This window comes from Schistosoma haematobium (genome assembly GCF_000699445.3).
Source record: "Schistosoma haematobium chromosome Unknown HiC_scaffold_386, whole genome shotgun sequence".
Lineage (NCBI taxonomy): Eukaryota > Metazoa > Platyhelminthes > Trematoda > Strigeidida > Schistosomatidae > Schistosoma > Schistosoma haematobium.
Window position 1 is genome coordinate 65,766 of NW_026137104.1, and position 21,170 is coordinate 86,935.

Below are 21,170 nucleotides of genomic sequence, written 5' to 3' on the forward strand. Positions count from 1 at the left end.
ATACTGACAAAAAGTACCAAAGGTAAATTCCAAAGCTTGTTTACCTCGTATTATAAATAGTCGATTAGCCCCAAACACGATAAATGCAAAGTACTGAATTTCATTAATAGGCATTTATCTGTATATTATCAACAGTCATTTTTGTAGCTATCCTTCCATTAATATTCTTGCTTTGTTCGTTTGTACTATTTAAACTTGGGTTTATTTAATTTGGTTATTTATTCTCTAAAGAATTGTCTTACACTGAGTCACGAAACTTCAGAAATTTAAGAACCCTATTTTTTTCTTACTCATAAGGGTATTACAAATATATTATTTTTATTAATAGCGATCTACTCAATCCTCAATTCATTTCACATGATCAAGTCAAACCATGGTATTGGCACCTATCCTCATTTCGTTCATTTATTTTAATAGTTTGGCTTTAATCTCCTTTCGATTTTACCCTATTCTCTCTTGTAACAGGTTTGTCGATTAGCTTACGAATTGATGCAGTCTAATCATTTAGAATTAGGTGATGCAAGTCAACAATTTCGTTCATTGGATGATATATATTACTTCGGTGGACAACAAGCCTCACCATATGAAGTATTAATATCAAGCAAAGAACATGGTTTGTCTCCTGGTGATTTAGTCCACTTCCATGGTAATCATTGGAATGGTTACGCAAAGGTTGAAAAATTGAATACTAATCGTAAAGTAATGGCACCAGCATTTAAATTCTCTCCAAGATTAATAACTGCTCCTATGATCGGTGCACATGGAAATCGGTCTGAATTTATTATTGATTATAAATAATTGTATTTTTCTAAATAGGAAGATTATTTCGTTCATGTTTTTCTTCTTTCCTTTGTACCACTAACTTACTGATTTATGGTTTTATATTTGAAAGACATCGAACCTCATTTTTTTATTGTAGCGTCGATGCTCTCAGCTAAAGACTTTACAGATCAAGTTGAAATTGATCTACATATGGCTTTTCTGACTTCATTGTATACACGCAAATGTTTATACACATATCCTGTGGTCTTGATGTGATATATATTGACTGCACAATTGTATGATTGGTGTTTGTTTGTTGTTGTTTTTTTGTGTATCGTTTATTCCATGTGTTGTAGTGTAGTGTAGTGTGGTGTGTAATTTGTAAAATATGACATATCGAATGAATGAGTTATTGTTTGTTGCTTTAGATAGTGATGTGGAGTACCAACAACAGATAGCCTTTTATCTTTAGAAATATGCTTGAATGCAAATATCACCAAGTTCCACTGGTGGGATCCAAACAGTAATTATTTGACATTAAAAACGAAAAACATGTATTTGTAAAATGTCAGCGAATGAATTTAAAGTAATAGATCAAACGTTTCTCCTGGCAATCTGGTCCAATCCTTTCAAGGAATTATAATCAAGCATCAAATCTATCAAATAGAAATAGAAATAAGTACATAGTTCTCTGGTTAACTGTATGCTAAATAAGTCATCCAATCAACCTTAACAATGTTTATTTTAATGTGCAAGAGACATGTGGTGTGAAATGAAAAGTGTGTTAACCTAACAGATTGTGTGTATTCGTATGTGGTATGAGAAGAGATCTCATTCACTATATATTATTGCCTGTGATCGGTGAGTTTTTAAGAAACACATAAATATGATATAAATCAAAAATATGTCACAACATGCATAAAATGAAAATAAATAAACAAAATAAAAAATGAAGGACAAACAGATGACCATCAGGACTCAATAACTAAGTGGATAACGTGATGGCTTTTGAAGCGAACGGTACTGGGTTCGAGTTCTATAGTGAACATCAACTCTAGCTGACAAGTCCCAAATAAGATGGAAGATGCGTCCTAGATTCCACTATCCATCTTTGCTTAGAGTTAAGACAATCCGCACATGTGCCAGTAAGAGACTGATGAATTGCTGTCCTAAACAACAATGGGAAGATACAAGCAAACAACATCAAGTGAATTTGAAGGAATAAATGTTTGTGTCATTTTTATTTTTCTAGTTAATTGTTTAATATAAGACAACTGACTAGAACAGTTTGTATTTGTTGTTATTCAGAAAATGAATGGTGTATTAAATGAAATAGGGCGTTCAGGTTTACTTATCAGTTATTATTTTCCATGGAATAGCCAATTGTATTCCATCTCTCCTATTAGTACTATTTGGATTTGCCCATATATGTAGGGCTTCGACTATTAGTCTTTCTTTGTAAGAATTAAAACCTTTTCGAAGGATTGTGTCATTGAAATCAACTGTATGACCCTATTCTATTGAGTGTAATGCTATCACTAATTTGTTTACAAGTGTTCTTTTTTAAAATCATCTGATGATTTGGGAATGCGCTTTTAGCATAGCTTGTGTTCCTTCTACCTGGACAGGTTAATTCTAAATATAAGTCTTTTCTTTCATAGATATTCTTGGATGTAATTTAGGTCCATCGTATACAAACATGAACCATATCATACAATAAACAAAGCTGATTGCACCTTCTATGTTATAAGAAAGTTTAAGAATAGACAAACATGAATGTTTAAAAGCACCAGTTTGTTGCTAGATCAACTGATCAAATAAATTTATATTTGATGTCGGATATTCGAAGGAGTCAGTCAGCTACAACGTAGGACTAGGCACATATATGCATTGGTCCAAGTTGCCATACCTCATTAACACAACAAGATGGACACCGGATTCATAGAAGTATTTAATTCAGAGGTGGTAATATATAAAAGAAAGATTGCAATAAGGATATAGTACGGGAAGAAAGATATGAAGCGATTTTAATCTCTCAGTTTAAGGGAAGACAGAGAGTGTATACACCGACGCCATTGTGATAGATTCTGAGCCATATCACACAGTCTCCAATCATTGATTATGATAGTCACGCGGACCCCAACCATGTAGTCTGCATCTCCCGACATGGCCCAGACTAGAAGTTAATGACTTCAAGCACTGATCCCACGTTTTGATTTAGCCCCTCTAACTTTCTTCCATCCATCCCCAACACTAGTCAGCATTGCGCGTCATGGTAATCAGTGTTCAGCCATACGCAACACGTGGCCCAACCATCTCAGACGATGAAGATTCGCAACCTAATCAACTGATTTGCCACCATTCCCTAATACCCTGCGTCTAACCTCACTATAACTTACCTGGTGATCCCAGGAGATGCGAGCAATATTTCAAGGACATCTGTGGTCAAATACTAGTAGCTTACGAGTATCTTCTACTCTTAATGGACATGTTTCGCTGCCGTAAATTAAAACAGAGCGAACTTCCGCGCAGTATACTCGTCCTTTTATTGATAGACGGATATCTCGCCTTCGCCATAGGTGACGTAAGTTGGCAAAAGCCAAATGGGCTTTTCGAATCCGTGCTGAGATTTCGTCAGACACCAACTCATTAGGGTTGATCAAACTTACAAGATAAGTGAAGTTGTTAATACGTTCGACTACTTCACTCCCTATCCTTAGTTCATGTGTTGACGCAGACCAGTTGTGAAGCAGCAGCTTGCATTTAGAGGAGAGAAGTGCATTCCAAACATTTTGGCATTGTTGCTCAGTGCTAATAAAATACTCAGTATTTAATCAGCGACTTTATCTGCGTATTCTAAGTCGGTAAGTAGACCTCCTGGTAGGAGATCAATGTCTTAAAATTCTGTCGACGAGCGTTATTTCCAGCAGTAGTTCTATGATGAAGTTCAACAAAAATGGAGAAAGTGGACAGCCTTGCTGGACACCACTTGAGGTTCGCCATAAGCTCTGACTCGACTAGTAGTGTTCGAGTAAAGAGCCTTCACAAGGTTTATGTACTTCTGAGGTACGCCTTTCAATGACAGACAGTGTCACAGAATCTCGCGGTCTGTGGAGTCAAATGCTGCCTTTAAGTCAAGAAAAACCACCATTGTCGGATACCGATAAGTATGCCTGTGTTCTAGAACCTGACGAATGGTGAATATGTGGTCGATGCACCCACGACCCAGACTCCGTGTGTCTTAATTCTCGTCAACTAAGTGTATGTCTACAAGTTTAAGTGACTTGGAATCGCTTGCAACGTAATCCGTAGAAGTCGATCGGCATTAAAAACTGGACGAGCACAACATTGGTTACTACTCAGTAGTTATCAATTTAGATATCTCGGTTCTCTATGATTTCAGTCACGTAGTATCCTACCGAGTGTTTGTGGAAAGTTTATATGTGGTGAGATAAGCGGACAATCCTATCGATTATTATTTGAGGTAGACAGTTCTGGTGACAGGTCGCCGTAATCTTAAGCTTGACTAGTGTCTTAGTAGATAGCCTTCATTAGGTTTACATTCTATTTCAATATAAAACAGCTGCAATTCTTATTACTAACAAAATGTATCAGTTATCTATGGCTCCAGGGATCGTAGGTCATTTCAATACATACTCATTGGCTAAAATGCTACTATGCATGTTCCTACCTGTACGAGTATTGATTGAAGTAGAAGTACAAAATGTAGATTGGTAATTCACAACAGAAGAGAAACGTGATACTCTCAAGTTCCTTAAAACCACTTACTGCCGATATAAATTATTATATGTATTTAAGTAGTAATGACTCCAGTGCAGAACAGATATATATTTGAATACGTACATTTCGCACAATCGTTGATCGGTACAGACAGTCAGAGAAACGCAGAGAAGGAAAAGGAGAGGTGTGTGAGTCAGTTCGATCTAACCAATTGTGAATCGATATTTATAATCAAAATAAAAATAAGCTAAAGACATACTGAGTAAGATTAGAAATGCGCACACATACGTTCATATAAAAGTAAGGTTGATACGCGAATAATTAACAAGGTCAAAATGTGACTCAATTTGCCTGTTCGGAAGTTAGAATAAGCTGTGTGGGCTTGATACAGCAACCGAACTGGAATATGAAGACCTCGACATCTGAGGGAAAGCATGGAATACAATGGACAGATCGGAATCAATTAGAAGATTTGGACTTGTAGATGAACCGGTCTTTCTATCCCATATACATCAAAAAATGCAGGTCAAGACAGACTGTAGCAGCAGCCTCTGCATCAATAGGCCTCAACATACACAAAGGAAATCGCGACATCCTCAAATACAACACGAAGAATTCCAACCCAATCACAGTTGTTGGAGAAGCTGTGGAAGGTTTCACGTATCTGGGTAGCATCATCGATGAACGTGGAGGATCAAGCAATATCGAGGTTACAATCTTTAATACGAACGTCAAAACAGTTAGTTATATTGTAGGGAACTGAAACTTGGAGAGCTGCCAAACACTTCTCCAAAATGTACAAGTATTTATAAACGGTTGTCTACGCAAGATACTCAATGTCCATTGACTGGGTACAATCAGCAACAGACTACTGTGGGAGAGGACAAATCAGCTTCCAGCTGAAGAGGAAATCAGGAAAAGCAGTTGGAAGTAGATAGGACATACATTGAGGAAATCACCAAACTGCATTACGGGGCAAGCTGGAATCCTGAAGAAGAGGAAGGCGAAAGAACACACTGCGTCGAGAATCGGAGGTATACATGAAAAGGATAAATAGCAACTGGAAACGATTGTTTAGAACAGGGTTGAATAGAGAGTGCTGATGAGCGGTCTATGCTTCTCCATGAGGGGTAACAGGCGTAAGTAAGCAAGTAGATAATACATACAATCAAAAATGGAGCAGTCTTTGACATGGTATTCTTATTCTTATGGTTTGACTCTTATTTCTCACACAAATAATGTGGAAACTTAGCATTTGATCGAATTACTTCTTGAAATATATTTTGCCGATAATATCATATGGTTAGAATGAACGTCATCTTCACATTATACACCATCTTATCAAATGTATTACTTCAGTCAAATATAAAATGATTCTATATTCATAATCCCATAACTTTTAAGTTTAGTAAGAATCCATAGAACTGGAAAATGCGTCATTTTTTCTGTGAAATAGATACTATTTAAGTTAATCTAACTTGTTTTTGAAATGTACACAATGAAAGGTCAAATAATGCGAATTAATGACCTTATTGATTAAGATCATGTACCGATTGATGTTAGACCATCATTGAAAACCTGAAAGCACTAGACCGTCGTTTCGTTCTATTGTAGGACTCCTCAGCAGTACGCAACCATGATCCTGCCACGCGAGATTCGAATATAGGTCCTATCAGTCTCGCGCGAGAACCTACTAGGCTACTGAGCCGGCATCCAACGGTGTTAATATCTAACCTGGATTCGAATCCCGCGAGCGAGATCGTGGATACACATTGCTGAGGACGAAAGGGTCGTCCAGTGCTTCCAGGTTTTCAGTGGTGGTTTAACACCAATCAGTTCATGATCGCAATCAATAATGATACTTCAGCTATGTTATAAAAATTTTAACTTGAAACTTTAGTTTGCTATTTGTTTTCTTGTTCGTAACTAAACGTGTACATGTACAGATAAATATATCCTTGAACTTTTCAAACATTCCATTGTTAATCAATAAAAGTAAATGTACCAATGTGATTTTCACTGGATGGATGATAAATAAACAAACCGAACTATTTGATGCTTATGTCTATTGATTCACCCTTAGGTTGTTGTTTTGGAATGTTTAGAGTTTTAGTTTGTTCGTCTATTTGTTAGTTAGTAAACGTAAACATTACTACTCAATAATAATTGATAAATAAAAAGTAATTTATTGATATATATATAGATTAAAGAACGTAATTTACTATAATGTATATACATATACTAAACAACGAAGTGTCAGTCAACTTTAACGTAGGACCAGGCACATTTTCACGTCGGTCCAAGTTGCCACACTTCATTAGCATAGCAAGATGAACACCAAATTCATAGAAGTAGTTAATTCAATGGTCGTAATAAATAAAACAAAGATCACATATAAGGATATAGTACAGGGAGTTAAGGTCTCAACAAGTACGGAGCTAACATGAAAATTACTCAAAGAAAGGTCGTGTGTGACCGGCCTCAAGCTGTTGTCTCTTAGTCAATGCGGACACGCTCTCAGGCCTCAGGGAGTTGGAAAACCCTGATTCAAAACCAATGGTGCACATGGGCTCCAGGATCCTGTAGGGACAAATGGCGTATGAACCAAATGGTTACTAGCTACCGTGGGACTGTATCTCCTGACGTTGTTCCACTGCCTTGTGGATTAGACCTTTATTTAAATGTCTCGGGGTGTGTCCTTCTAAGGAAACCACCTACTTCGGATTGGGTGTCCAGGCAGTATTCCAGCCCTCTCACAGATCGAATGATTTGTGTGGCGCACATATATTTGGTGCCTCCTTGTACCAATATCTACGTTTTTAAATAAATAGTGTAAACACGCGGAACAGGTTTTCGATTTATATCAGCGTCAATCTCAGGCCACCAACAAGTCTGACGAGCAAGTGATTTTATTTTCTTCGCTCTGAGATAAGTGGAATGAAGGTCATCTAATACTGCAGATTGGATTGTAAGAGGCATTATTATTATTAGTATCCCTACCAAGTCTTCATCCGCTAAATGTCTTTACTTAGGATATATATTTTAGTCGGTGAAAACAGTTTGAGGAAAGCCTGTCTATTTAAACTGTTAAGTGTTTCTTAGTATAGTCTTGTGTCTTAGTTTCCATGCAAGCTCTCTACTATAAACCAAGTCAAAAAGTGGGGACAATACTTTTTTAAAGTTAGGAATAAATTTGTAATAAAACTGAAGATTATCAGTACATGATCTAAGTGCTGAGAAACTCGCAGGTGACGGTGCTTGAGTCAATGTATCTAGTCGGCTCATATCACGTTTAATACCCTTAGCATCTACATTATAGACTAGGAAGTTGATAGAATTAAGTTTAAACTGACACTTGGATGAGTTTACGAACACATTTATGTCACAAAAGTGTCCGAATAAATTAAAGAGACGTCCATTATGTAACCTAATATTTTCAACATGAACTATGATATCATTCTGATACTATTTAACACTATTAAGACTGGTGATAACGTGATTAACAACCTTCTGAAATATTTCACAGGAGAGACAATTAATAGGAATTGCAAGAATTTATATCTGAGCGACCCGAATGATGTAATAGTAGTAGTTAGTTCACTAGAGATTTCATCCAATGAAATTTGCAAATACGCATCTTTCAGGTCTATTTGAAGAAAACAACTTGACCTTTGTAATTCCTTAAGAATATATTTAGTTTCTTCAGCGGCACTGTAGTAAACAGATACTCAAGAAGATGGGCTCTCCCTTTATTTCTAAGTGTACTAGGTGAATTTTTATACCTCCCATGGCCTTTGAGCAATGCAAGACAAGATCTTTGGTTAAGGTACTGTCAGAAATGCGTACTTCCGGCAATCTTGGGGTCTTTATTGCAAGCACATATGAGTTATACTCACTAACTAACAAAGTAACATTGACTAAACTACCCTCTTCTTTCCTGGCAGAAGTGTTAACTGTAACAATAATAAGTAGCTGGTGACCAGTGATGCCAGTAATCGCACCACTTTTAGATTTTAAATGGACATTATCATAAAGAAACAATTAATTTATCTTAGAAATAATTGACTCCATCCAACCAGTATTAAAAATAAGTGTTAGCCATTAATTTCCACATTAAATGTGAACTACTTCTGCAAGCGGTGGTGAGTGACAATGAATCTATCCTCCTGTCCAAATCAGCTGGTCTTGATCAACCATCGTTCAGGGTTTTAGCAGTAAATGACTTGGAGCTTTGATAAGTTTTTGTGTATATTCAACCTTGCCACATTTACTATGACGTCCATAAAGAAATTGGCATGAAATGCAAAGATAAAGCTTTTCATATAAAAGGCAGGATTCAATGCCCAAAGACGAATCGAAATGTTTTCCGAATTATTCACTTGTCTGAATGGATCGACACTGTTCTTGTTAGAAGTTTATACAGTGCAGAAAATCTATTCATATTCGATGATAAAACTTAATGTTGTCTCGTAACGCCATCACGAGGATCATTATTAACATCTTCATAAATAAAACAGAAGTCTTTAGTTATTTGAAAAGTTCAGGAAGAAATTTGTATAAGTTGCTTCTGTAGTTTAAAATGGTTTATACCAGCAATCAGGCGGTCACAAAGTTGAATATTCAGCTGTTCACCGAAATTACACTTAGAAGCTTTTATCTGAAGTTGTAGTGTGAAATCTTTAATAGTCTGATTCGGAGCACGAAATAATTTATTGAACTATGCTCTTTCATGTGTTACGTGATAATGATATGTTAGTCACCTCTTTTGTTTGTTGAACGGAAGTAGAAAAGATTCACTTGGTGTTGATTTACTCGTATCTCCCCATTGTTATATAGGACTGCAATTGATCAGTCTCATGTTGGCATATGTGCATCCTGTGCGGATGCCTCGATATAGCCTTAAGTCATAAGCTTTTTAAGTAAAGATGGATAACGCGATAGCGTTTGGAGGAACGAGGCTGGGTTTGAGTCCCGAGGTGAACATCAACTCTGGGATGCAGGTACATCCAGATGACGTGTCCTTAATAGAACGAAACGCGCGTCCTGAATTCCACTGCTAACCACTATCCATCTTAGCTTAAGAAGTAGAATAGGTTTGTCACGATGTGCAAGGTTCTTTAACAAACCTTAGGTTTCTCTACTAGTAGCAGTAATAAAATGAACTGAAATGCTATCTTCTTTTAAGTTATTTAACAAACAACAGGCATCAAAACATTCCAAATAATTCCCTATTATTCTGGGTGACGCGTTGATGGGCAATTTCTCCAAGTTACTTGAATCCATTTGAATTATGACATCAGAAAATATTTGAAATAATCTAACAAAATAGTACGGATCCCAAAAAGTATAGAAATTTAAAAAGACAAAATCAAAAACTCAAATTCGAAATACTCAGTATGAAATTGTATTGTATTATTATTATAATATCGGTTTATGCACAACATAAAATATTTACATGTACAGTAAAAGTATTGTTTATTCACCATATATACTTTATGGGGATGTGTCGGGATATATTTTATGCGAAATAACCGGATGCAGTTGTCAGGACGACATCAACTTAGTTATCATGAACTTTAGAAACTTATCAAGTGAATGTTTATAGTGTCTAGTATTATGTCGAGACCACATGGGTTATCCTAGCTTTCGAACAGACTAGTTAATCAATTTTTGTTGAGTTACATGTGTGGGTATTTCTCATCTTACTCATCATATGTCTGTAGCTTATTTTTGTTCTGACTATAAATATTGACTCACGCTTGATTAAATGGAGTTGGTTCGCTGGCTTTCTCCACTGCGCATCGTTTCGCTTTGTTTCGTTTCCTTCGCTTGGTTCCCCTGATTTTTTATTCAGATCAACAATTTCATGAAATATACATATTCAAAAATCCATTCTCGTACTTGACTTATTTAATTCCGTTATTCACTAATACAAGTTAATTCAATGATTATATACGAGGGTAGTGGGAATGTGCATTTCGATAACAGTCAGCAGTCATTCGTACGATCTTAATGAAGTCAGATATCGAACGATAAAACGTTTACCCTAGTCAGTAAATTTTTTCTCAGTTAGGTGGTCGATATTACACAGAAAAGCCATCACTTACTGTTAAAATTCTAGTAAGAATACAAAGCTTAGTCCATTGAATTATTTTATATCTGACATCTTATTGTCTTTCTAAAACAAAAATGAAAAGTCAAGGGATGGATGTTTAGACATAAAAATATTTATTATTGTGTTTGAAATGATCTATATTTAATAAACCTATCCAAAGCATTTGATTGATAAGTTTGTGATTAGAAAATTAATCTCTAAAGGGAATCACATAAATAGCTGACAGTCAAATAATTGGAAGGGATCGTGGATGCACACTGCTGAGGAGTCCCATAATAGGACGAAACGGCCATCCAGTGTTTGCAGGTTTTCAATGGTGTTCTCACATCATTCGGTTCATGATCTCAATCAAAATTTTAATAATCTCTACAACCATCGCTGAGATCATGAGTCAATTGAAGCCGGCTAAGTTGTCCAATGGTTAAGTGCTCGTGTGCGAGACTGATATGTGTGTACACTTCATGTCCCATGACTCATCACATGTCTGTAGTTTATTTTGTCTGCCTATAAATATTGAGTAATGCCCGGCTTGAAATGGAGTTGGCTTCTCAGCCATCTTCCGTACGTGTCATTTTGCTTTGCTATGTTTCATTCGCTTCATGTACGAAATATATGTATTCTCAAGTCAATTCTCGTTATTCGACTTATTTAATTCCGTTATTGGATAACGCGATTTGAGTCGACGATGATATACGAGAAAAGGCGACAACGAACATCCATACAATCTAAAATGGAGTCGAGAACCACGGGCTACTAAAAGTTCAACCAGGTCTGTTGTGCGATATCAGCTCACTGAAGACTATGGTGTACGGTGGCGCAACTTCGTGGATTGGTTGAAGTTAGACATTAACACCGTTGGACGCCGACCCAGTGGTCTAGTGGTTAAGTGCTCGTGCGCGAAACCAGTAGGTCCTGTGTTCGAATCCTGTGGATTGCGAGGTCGTGGGTGCGCACTGTTGAGGAGTCCCGTCCTAGGACGGAACAGCCGTCCAGTGCTTCCACGTTCCTCATGGTGGTCTAGCTTCAATTGACTCGTGGTTAATTGATTCGTTTATTTACTAGACAGATCATATATGTGCGTATATTTTGTTTACTTTGAATGATTTATTATGCGATATCATTCATTGTATAGCAAGATATACTGCTTATACATTTATCATTGTGATTTCATTTCGACTTTTATGATGTCACTATTGTCAGAGATTTATTTTATTGTTTAAACTTAAATATATTTAGGTAAACTATAAATAGTTTATTGAATTCATGTATTGTATACTAGTAAGATATACTGTAAACAATGTGTTATATAATCATCTGTATATGTTATTATAACTGAATACTGAAGTGATAATAGAAGTTAAAATTCAACTTCATTCATCTAGTTGATTTTAATTATTATTCGTTTTGAATTATCAAATAAAGTATGACTCCGTCTGTAGTTTTTCTACAGTTACCGCCTAACCCAAGCACGGATAAAGGAGGAGAGTTGGGCATAAGGTTATAGATCTCATCCCGTAGAAAACTTACCCGTTAAAAAACGCTAAAATGAAATATGACATTTTGAATCTGTTTAATACAAATCAATAAAATCTTTAATAAAATTTACACTGGAAAGTAATCTACACCAGCAATAAACGATATGATAGAACTGGCAGGTATTTTCTATTTATAATATTAAAACTCTTGTCATGTAAGTTAGGACAACTCAGATGGGTGAACGAGATTGTGTTCAATTAGATTTACATTAGGATTTACTTTAATATGTGATAATATTTATATGCGTATATGAAAGATATTTAACAAATCAAGTCAATTTATCAGTTAATCATTATGATGATAAAGAATATTGAATTGATAACAAAAGGCAAAGCTATACATTAGTAGTAATATTACTGGTGTACTAGTTTGAAGTGTGCTACTGATTTCGGCTACTGGATGGATATCGGATGTAGATAGCTCAGCAGATCTCTGGAGCGCATGCGTTAAACATCCCGGATGCCGGGTGGATATCGAATTTTGATGGTCCGGCAGGTCGACGGAGCCGTGAAGGTCAACATATTTTGACGGAAAGCGTGGCACAGACTGTTGAAAAGAAGAAGGTGGCACGACGAGCAGAACCACCGCAAGAAAGACTGCTTTAAGGATTTGACGAGTATGGCGTGCGTTACTGATGTCGATATATATAATAGTATGTATCATCAATCAAAAGTGAAATGCCTGGAGGTAGAAGGCTCAGAAGATCAAAGAAAAGAGAGCGAGAACAAAGAATGAATGCTGTAGAAATGAAGGAACAGTCAGGTCTGAGACAATTGATTGACATTTTGCGTATGAAGTATTTACTGTATGGTTCTCAGATTTTACTAACAGATTCTGTAATTTAGTGCTCAATTACGTTCGATTGTTCCCACTTGTGTTCTCGTTCACTACAGTAGTAGTGATGAGAATAATAACAGTCTGAATAAATATTTCAACACAGGAAGCAGGTCAAAACTTGGGAGGGTAAACTTGGTAAAATAATCGTCATTGAAAATTACCCAATAAGAACTATATGAATAATCATTCGAAATATAAATCTAAGGAAGAAGAGATGTAAAGAGGTTGAAGAATAACGAACATGGGGTGTGAGAATTAGTTAATCTTTCTTCGGTTTTAAATGGTTAAGATTATCCCGTTGTTGATATTTTCAGCTGAAATTTGGTCAGTCTTGGTAGACATATGGGCATCCTGTGCGGATTGCCTGGACATAGCCATTGTGACACAAGTCAATAAAGACTAAAGGGAATGCTGTTAGCACTGGAATCCCGGACGCATGTTTATTCCTATGCTGGACTCGTCAGCTGGATGTACCTGCATCTCAGAGTTTTGGTTCACTCAGGGACTCGAACTCAGTACCGTTCGCTTCAAACGCCATCTTCTTTCTCATATTTTGAAGTTGACATATCTTCTTGAAGTTCAACAAAAAAAAGAAATTTAAGTATAATGGAAAATCAATATTCAAATAATCAGTGATGAACTGTATGCTTATATGTTAAACTAATAAGAATATCAGTTGGTAAATAATTCAAGAGGAAATATTTATATTTAAATAATCATTTTTTTCTTGTAGTAATAATAATGAGGGAACCTAATCAACAATTTTTTCAGTGTTTTAAAAATAAGACTGAATAAAAAGTGAACATTTTGATAATTGCATAATGTAGAACATTAAGTAGTCTAGATATACATTACTTACTTACGTACTTACGCCTGTTACTCCTAATGGAGCATAGGCCACCGACCAGTATTCTCCAACCTACTCTGTTCTCCTCCTTCCTTTCTACTTCTATCCAATTTTTGTTCATTTTTCTCATGTCTCTCTCCATTTCTCATAGTAATGTGTTCTTTGTTCTTCCACTTCTCCTTTGGCTTTGAGGAATTCATGTGAGGGCTTGCCTTGTGACGAAGTTGGGTGCTTTCTTCAATGTGTGCCCTATCCACTTCCAGTGCTTCTTCATGATTTATTCCTCCGCTGAGATCGGGTTTGTCCTCTCCCAATAGTAGGTTGCTGCTGATAGTATCTGACCAACGGATCCGAAGTATTCTGAGTAGACAGATGTCAATAAACACTTGCATCTTTTAGATGATGGCATTCGTAGTTCTCCAAGTTTCCGCCCTCAAACATTTGTATTGAAAATTTTGACATTGATGTTGGTTGACAGAGAGTTATTTTGAGTTCCAGATAATCTTCAGTTGCAGATATGCTGCTCTTGCTTTGCCGATCTGCGCCTTCACATCTGTATCAAATCCACCGTGTTCATCAATGATGCTGCCCAGATATGCAAAGGATTTGACATCTTCCAAATCTTCTCCGTCAGGTGTGATTCCATTGTTGCATACTGTATTGTAACGGAGAATCTTGCTTCTCCCTTTGTACATGCTGAGAACTACTACTGCTGATGTTGCTACTACAATGGTCGAATTCTGCGTTTGTTGTTGCAGGTGAACGTTTTGTGCTTGATAATACCTATGATCACAGTGCATCATGTATAGCGAAAAACAAAGATTTTGTTTTCAGAACAAATAATTACTAACAGTTTCTTTCTATTTGAATACAGTCCATATAAGTTTAAAATATTTTTGTTGTTGTCTTTTCGTTTTTTTTTTCTTTTACAAGAAAACTTATGAGCAATGGCGTTATGTGTTTTATGTAGGTTCTGTAATATTTCTTATTGCTGGATTCTTCTTTCTCATATTTTCATCATCTAATATACAATTGTAGCGTGGTGTCGAGTTGAGATTAACTATGAACACCGCTACCAAGAAACACGTGCCAAATAAATCAGAAGGCAAGTGTTGGACGTAACCAAATAGATCCATAAAATCCCCGAGAAGCCAAATACCAGAAGGCAATTAATGGACCAAGTCGATGTTTATTTGCTGGCGATCTCGTGGCATCGAGAGGATACCGAGATCGTGCCAGGATAGAAGTTTGGTTACAGAACGTAACCGAATTCGCGCGAAGTTACAATCAAAGTGTAAGTATATGAATGGAAGCACAAGATAGCTGTAATTAGCATAGTCAAACAAAAGCACATTAAAACAAACACTGGTACAGTTGGTTATAATAATAATTGTTTTTATTAAACCAGTCGTGTTCTCGTGATAAATGTGAGTCACTACATGGTACATCTCAATACATGTAAGCCAAAAGTAATCAACGTGTTTGCTCTGCACGACAGCAGAATGTCCCACTATCGAGCATCAGGATCATGCACCCGATTATCCTTCTTCAATACACAGCTTCGTTTGGACGTTTTATTTTGGGTCGATTTTTAAGTCTATTTATCGATATCTTTAGATTACGTCTTCTAGACAAAATTGAATTTACATTGATATAACTTTGTATGTGTAAGATCCATTTTGAATGCTTTGTGTGTTGGTGAAAATCCCTCCATGTATATACTTGTACTTTGTTCCTATTGATCCCCTTAGTTGTACATTGTTGTATTTTGATTACATTTGAATTGTTAATACTTGTATTTTTTATTATAGTTTTTGTTTTTATTACACATTCACTAAGTTTGTGTTTCTTCCTGAACTGCATCTGCGTTGTTTTACTTGACACTTGTTCTTGGCGGTAGCCATATTGATTTGTTCCTCCTTTTGTGTGTGATCTATCCAGTCAGGATAGAATAACGTTCATTTGTTGTGACTGGTAATTTTTCCTCATCTTCTATCAACTTCTTTATTTATTGTAATCTAGATTTAATTGATTGAACAATCATTGGTTGAATAGCCGGGTGGTAATATTTGTTTAGGTAACGATTTACATTTAAATTTATGATGAATTATAGAACCGCTATTTACCCGATTATGTAACAATCACTGACTGTCCGGAACCTACTCCTGACGCTATTGAGTTTAGAAAAACTGCTGTGGTTAACTTGAGTAGTATAAAGTACAACATGACGTCGGTCCTCTCTTATTATTCCGAGTGGTTGAAATTAGTCAGAGCTGTAACCTGGTTTAGAAGGCTCATCGAATTCCTGATGGTGCTTCGTTCCCCGAGTCATGAAGGATCCGTTCATCTAGGATGTTTAAAGGTAAAAGAGCTTGAGATTGCCAAGCGTAAAATTTTATTGATGGTTCAGAAAGAAGTGTATGGAGAATTACTTAGTGAATTTAAAAACAGCAGTAAAGTAGTAAGTCATGATGATCTGAAAGTTTTATCATTGATAATGCTTGATGGGTTACTCTGAGGTGGAGGTCGACTAAGATACTCAGATTTCCCAAATGCTTTTAAACATCCAGTAATTTTACCCAGTCGACACTTAGTGACGGAAATGATAATCAGACATTGTCCTAAAGAACAAGGACACATAGGAAGATCATTAGAAAAAGGGTATGGATATGTGTTTACTTGTTTGCAAACATGGGCAGTACATATTGAAATGATGTGTAATTTGATTACTGATTCATTTATAATGGCTCTATTACGTTTTATTGGAAGAAGAAGGAAACCTCCGGAGATTTACAGTGACAGTGCGTCAAGCTTCGTGGTGACAGTTTCTGAGTTAAGCAAGTTTGTGCATCAGTCGAATCAGCAGAAGATAAATAGTGAATTGTCAGCGAGGCCCTCATCCAACAGCATGGGTGGAGTTTGGGGAAGAGTGATTAGGTCTATACCACAAGTGTTATTGTTGATCACCAGAGAACAAGTGAAGCAGGTCACCTTGAATCTTCGGATTAGTCTTTGTTGTTATTATTGTAGGTAGGTCGAGTAGGCGTACTGTTGTAAGTCCTACTCGTTCCTATGGTGTGATATGTTATATAATGAACCATGACCGTAGGCATCAAGGTAGCTTGTGTGATATGGAGGGATTTTGGGGGCCGGTGTAAGATCCATTTTGAATGCTTTGTGTGTTGGTGAAAATCCCTCCATGTATATACTTGTACTTTGTTCCTATTGATCCCCTTAGTTGTACATTGTTGTATTTTGATTACATTTGAATTGTTAATACTTGTATTTTTTATTATAGTTTTTGTTTTTATTACACATTCACTAAGTTTGTGTTTCTTCCTGAACTGCATCTGCGTTGTTTTACTTGACACTTGTTCTTGGCGGTAGCCATATTGATTTGTTCCTCCTTTTGTGTGTGATCTATCCAGTCAGGATAGAATAACGTTCATTTGTTGTGACTGGTAATTTTTCCTCATCTTCTATCAACTTCTTTATTTATTGTAATCTAGATTTAATTGATTGAACAATCATTGGTTGAATAGCCGGGTGGTAATATTTGTTTAGGTAACGATTTACATTTAAATTTATGATGAATTATAGAACCGCTATTTACCCGATTACTTGTTTTGATTTCGACGGGAAAGGGCGCGTGTCTAAAGTCCCCGGTCGGCTATTCTTCAACATCCAAACCGTAGTTTGGATTCTACAGTATGGAAATAGGATATACCATGGAAACATGGACGGAAAGGTTTAAAGATAATACATAATTCAAAAGTTATGGTTTTAAAGCTGTTTTCCAATCGTGTGAGGTTTATTAGAATCAATGTAATGATAACTTGAGTGTTCATATCCTGAGTTCCAATGTGCTTAGTTCTGAAAGATTTAAATTATATAATGGAATGCTTTAAAAGATATAAGTAGAAAAGAGTTTTCGTGCCTTAAGGTAACCCTCGTGCTATTGATAGAAGAAACCAGACAAGTAGTGAATAGGTCTTTATTTCGATCTTCGCGCAGTCACAGTGGAGCGTTGGATTATCTGTTCAGACAAACAAAGGCTCTCAACATTCAATATAAGATAATAGGGAATATAACGCTTATACAAAATAAGGAAGTGAATGAATACTTGAACAATACTGTCTTGGCATATGCTTGGTTGTTCGGGGTCAACTCTTAACCAGTCACCCTAAGCTGTTACATTAGCTTCCCCTAGAATCGACTTCCGTAGGAACGTCGGTTCGATTAACCTATCTATCGAAAACACCTTAGTTCTATTTCTCATGCCAAGGGAAAATTATCAACTCGCTCACTGTTTGACTTACAATCAGTGACGACTGACGCTGTCAACGATAGTCCATGGATGTCTCTTCATTTACTAGCTTGTCATCTTATTTTGTAGCATGTGATTTTTCTACAACTATCGCTGACGGTTTGCTGCATGCTTTCAAGAGAAAATGTGGGAATGTGGGACAAGAATATCTGAGGAAGTGCCGCGAGCAGGCTACCCAACACCGTGTTGGTGAGGTACGATTTTTCCATGCTCAGACCGGCTATCAGGTGTTTACTCACCTGTCTCTTGAGTCGCCCTCAAGTTAAAGGTAAAGAAGAATCTACTTCAAAGGTAATGGTAAAAATCAAGCAAACCTGAAGAACTGCTCCACTGCCTGCATAAAATAATAAGATACAAAATGGAAATACATAAATGTAATTGATAATTGTTCGGTTCCATGTAAGTGCTTGGCCTCCAGAACGGACTGGTATTCTGGAAGGAAATAGACATAGTGTAGATATCTTGTGCACGAAAAACCATGAAAACAAAAAAATACTCTTTTGTAATACATATATGTAAAAGGGTGAACTTGGTAGAAGTTGGACTCTTTAACAAAATCGATCAAATGCATGACTTCGAGCCTGTGATGACCGCCTTTTACAACTAGGTGCGTAACCAAGGGGGCATCAGAATACTCCACAAAACGGATAAGAATATACAGTTAAGAAGCAAAACAAATTTTGTCTTGGGAATATCTTCATCAGCCACTGCGATATTGTGATATGCCCTGACTAAGTCAATTTTAGTGAATATGTTCATACCCTGTAAACCGTTTGTGAAATCTTGGATATGAGGTATTGGGTACCTATCTAGTACGGTTTGACGGTTGAGGGCTCTGTAATCCCCGCACGGTCGCCAGTCACCATTCTTCTTTGGGACCATATGCAAAGGGGATGCCCATTGACTATCAGAGGGACGGATAATACCCAGTTGTAGCATATAATCAAACTCGGCCCTAGCGATTTTGAGCTTATTTGGTGCTAGTCTCCTGGGTTTTGCAAAACCGGTGCACCTTCGGTTTTGATAGTATGACTTACTTTTAGTTTGTTTTTGGAAGGCTGTGGGTTTGGTTTAGTTAAGTTTGGAAATTCCGCGAGTATATCTTGGAATTTCGCTGTTGTTACTGGAGGAGTTTGAATCAAGTTAAGAGAGCTGATGTGACTTTCTTTGCCTTTTGTGTAATACGAAGTTTCTTTTAGTGTTAATCGCCGTTTCTTGGTATCAACTAGAAATTCGTATCTCTCTAGAAAGTCCATCCCCAGTATTGCCAGATCTAAGTCGGCTACCGTGAAAACCCAAGGGAATTGCCTCCTGAACCCCAAATCTAGGGTTAAAGTTTTCTGCCCAAATGTCGCAATTTTAGTTTTATTTGCAGCTTGAAGTGTAATTGATGATGTTTCTCGACTAATCTCAGTTTTATTTTGAGGGATGATGCTAAGAGCAGCGCCAGTATCCACCAAGAAATTCAAGCCAGAGTTTCTGTCTCTAACATAAAACAAGCGACTGTTTAGGCGCCCCTCCTCAGTCGTCGCGACTTGGGGAGGGGTTACTCGTTTCCCGCTGTCTTAGAATTATGTTTAGGCCAGGCGCATGGTTGCATGCACTTGGTTGAGTTGACACCAAACTTCCAGTGGTACCAACAAAACTGCCCAGATTGTCTGGACATATGTGACCTGTTTTGTGACTTGGATCGTGGTCGTTGTGGTGACCTGCTCCTGCTTGTATGACCCATTTGCATTCTGGTGACAGCCTCAGTGAGACTCTTAACACTCGCAATGAGTCCTTCTATGACGGGGTCTTTTGCTGATTCTACTTTTTGTGTGTGATTTATTGTGCCTGATCCAGTTGGAGGACCTCTTTCCATTATTCTATCGGCTATACGCGCTAAATGAGATAATGAGGTTTCAGGATCTTGTGCATCCAAACAGTGTTGGACGTAGCATGGGAGAGCTTGTATCCATCCTTGTTTTAGGACTGCTTCACCCACTGTGTTATCACCCACTAAGACTTGGAGGTGACGTAAAAACTGTGACGGCGACCGATCACCTAGTGTTTCACCTTGAAAAAGTCTTTGGATTCTTTGACTATCTGATAATGATAAACGGTTCATTATCTCTCGTCTTAAGATGGTGTATGGTTGTGGTGATGGTGGATCTAAAATCAAGTCACGGACTTCTTTGGCGACTGAAGGAGGAAGGATAGAACACAAGTCTCGATAGCGAATCTCTTCAGATTTGATATTGTGTCTCGTGAAATAATGCTCTAGTTGAGCAAACCACAATTCAGGATCACTACGATCAAATTCTGGAAGTCGGGATTTCGTAGTCAGGTTATGGGTTTCTATCGAGTTTGACATGAGGTATGTGACAAATATAACAATAAAGTTAGCACGAAAAATGGTTACTATAACACGAAAAACTTAAGATAATACGGAATAAACTAGATATATACTCAATCAGGTCTACTTTTACTGTTAAGTAAAAAAAATGTTAATAACAGAAATGGGGTTAAATTTGTGTTCGAAAAGGGCTCACCACTTTCGTGCCTTAAGGTAACCCTCGTGCTATTGATAGAAGAAACCAGAGAAGTAGTGAATATGTCTTTATTTCGATCTTCGCGCAGTCACAGTGGAGCGTTGGATTATCTGTTCAGACAAACAAAGGCTCTCAACATTCAATATAAGATAATAGGGAATATAACGCTTATACAAAATAAGGAAGTGAATGAATACTTGAACAATACTGTCTTGGCATATGCTTGGTTGTTCGGGGTCAACTCTTAACCAGTCACACTAAGCTGTTAAAGAGTCTCGAGTCGAAAAAGAGCTTGAGATGTTAAATATTTTAAACGAGGTGTAGTTTGTTTATTTGTTTTTATGAAGACGTTTACGAGTAACTTATGGATAGTGTTGAGGCGAATCCTAAGATGTTATGTTATTTACAGGATAATACTGGTTGTAACGTTGATTTGGGAGAAGCACTCAGAATTTCGAAAGGAAAGTGGGC

The 21,170-nt window shown here is 36.9% G+C and overlaps 1 protein-coding gene across 1 annotated transcript in view; it reads left to right on the forward strand.

Annotated features, from left to right (window-relative positions):
- FUT8_7 (Alpha-(1,6)-fucosyltransferase) overlaps positions 1-9,271 on the forward strand; it is a 38,279-nt gene extending 29,008 nt beyond the window's left edge. Inside the window, exon 9 of the mRNA XM_051214056.1 lies at positions 466-9,271. Coding sequence (XP_051063978.1) covers positions 466-798 — 333 coding nt within the window. The 3' untranslated portion in view covers positions 799-9,271. The remainder of the gene's footprint in view (positions 1-465) is intronic.
- Positions 9,272-21,170: the final 11,899 nt, after the last annotated feature.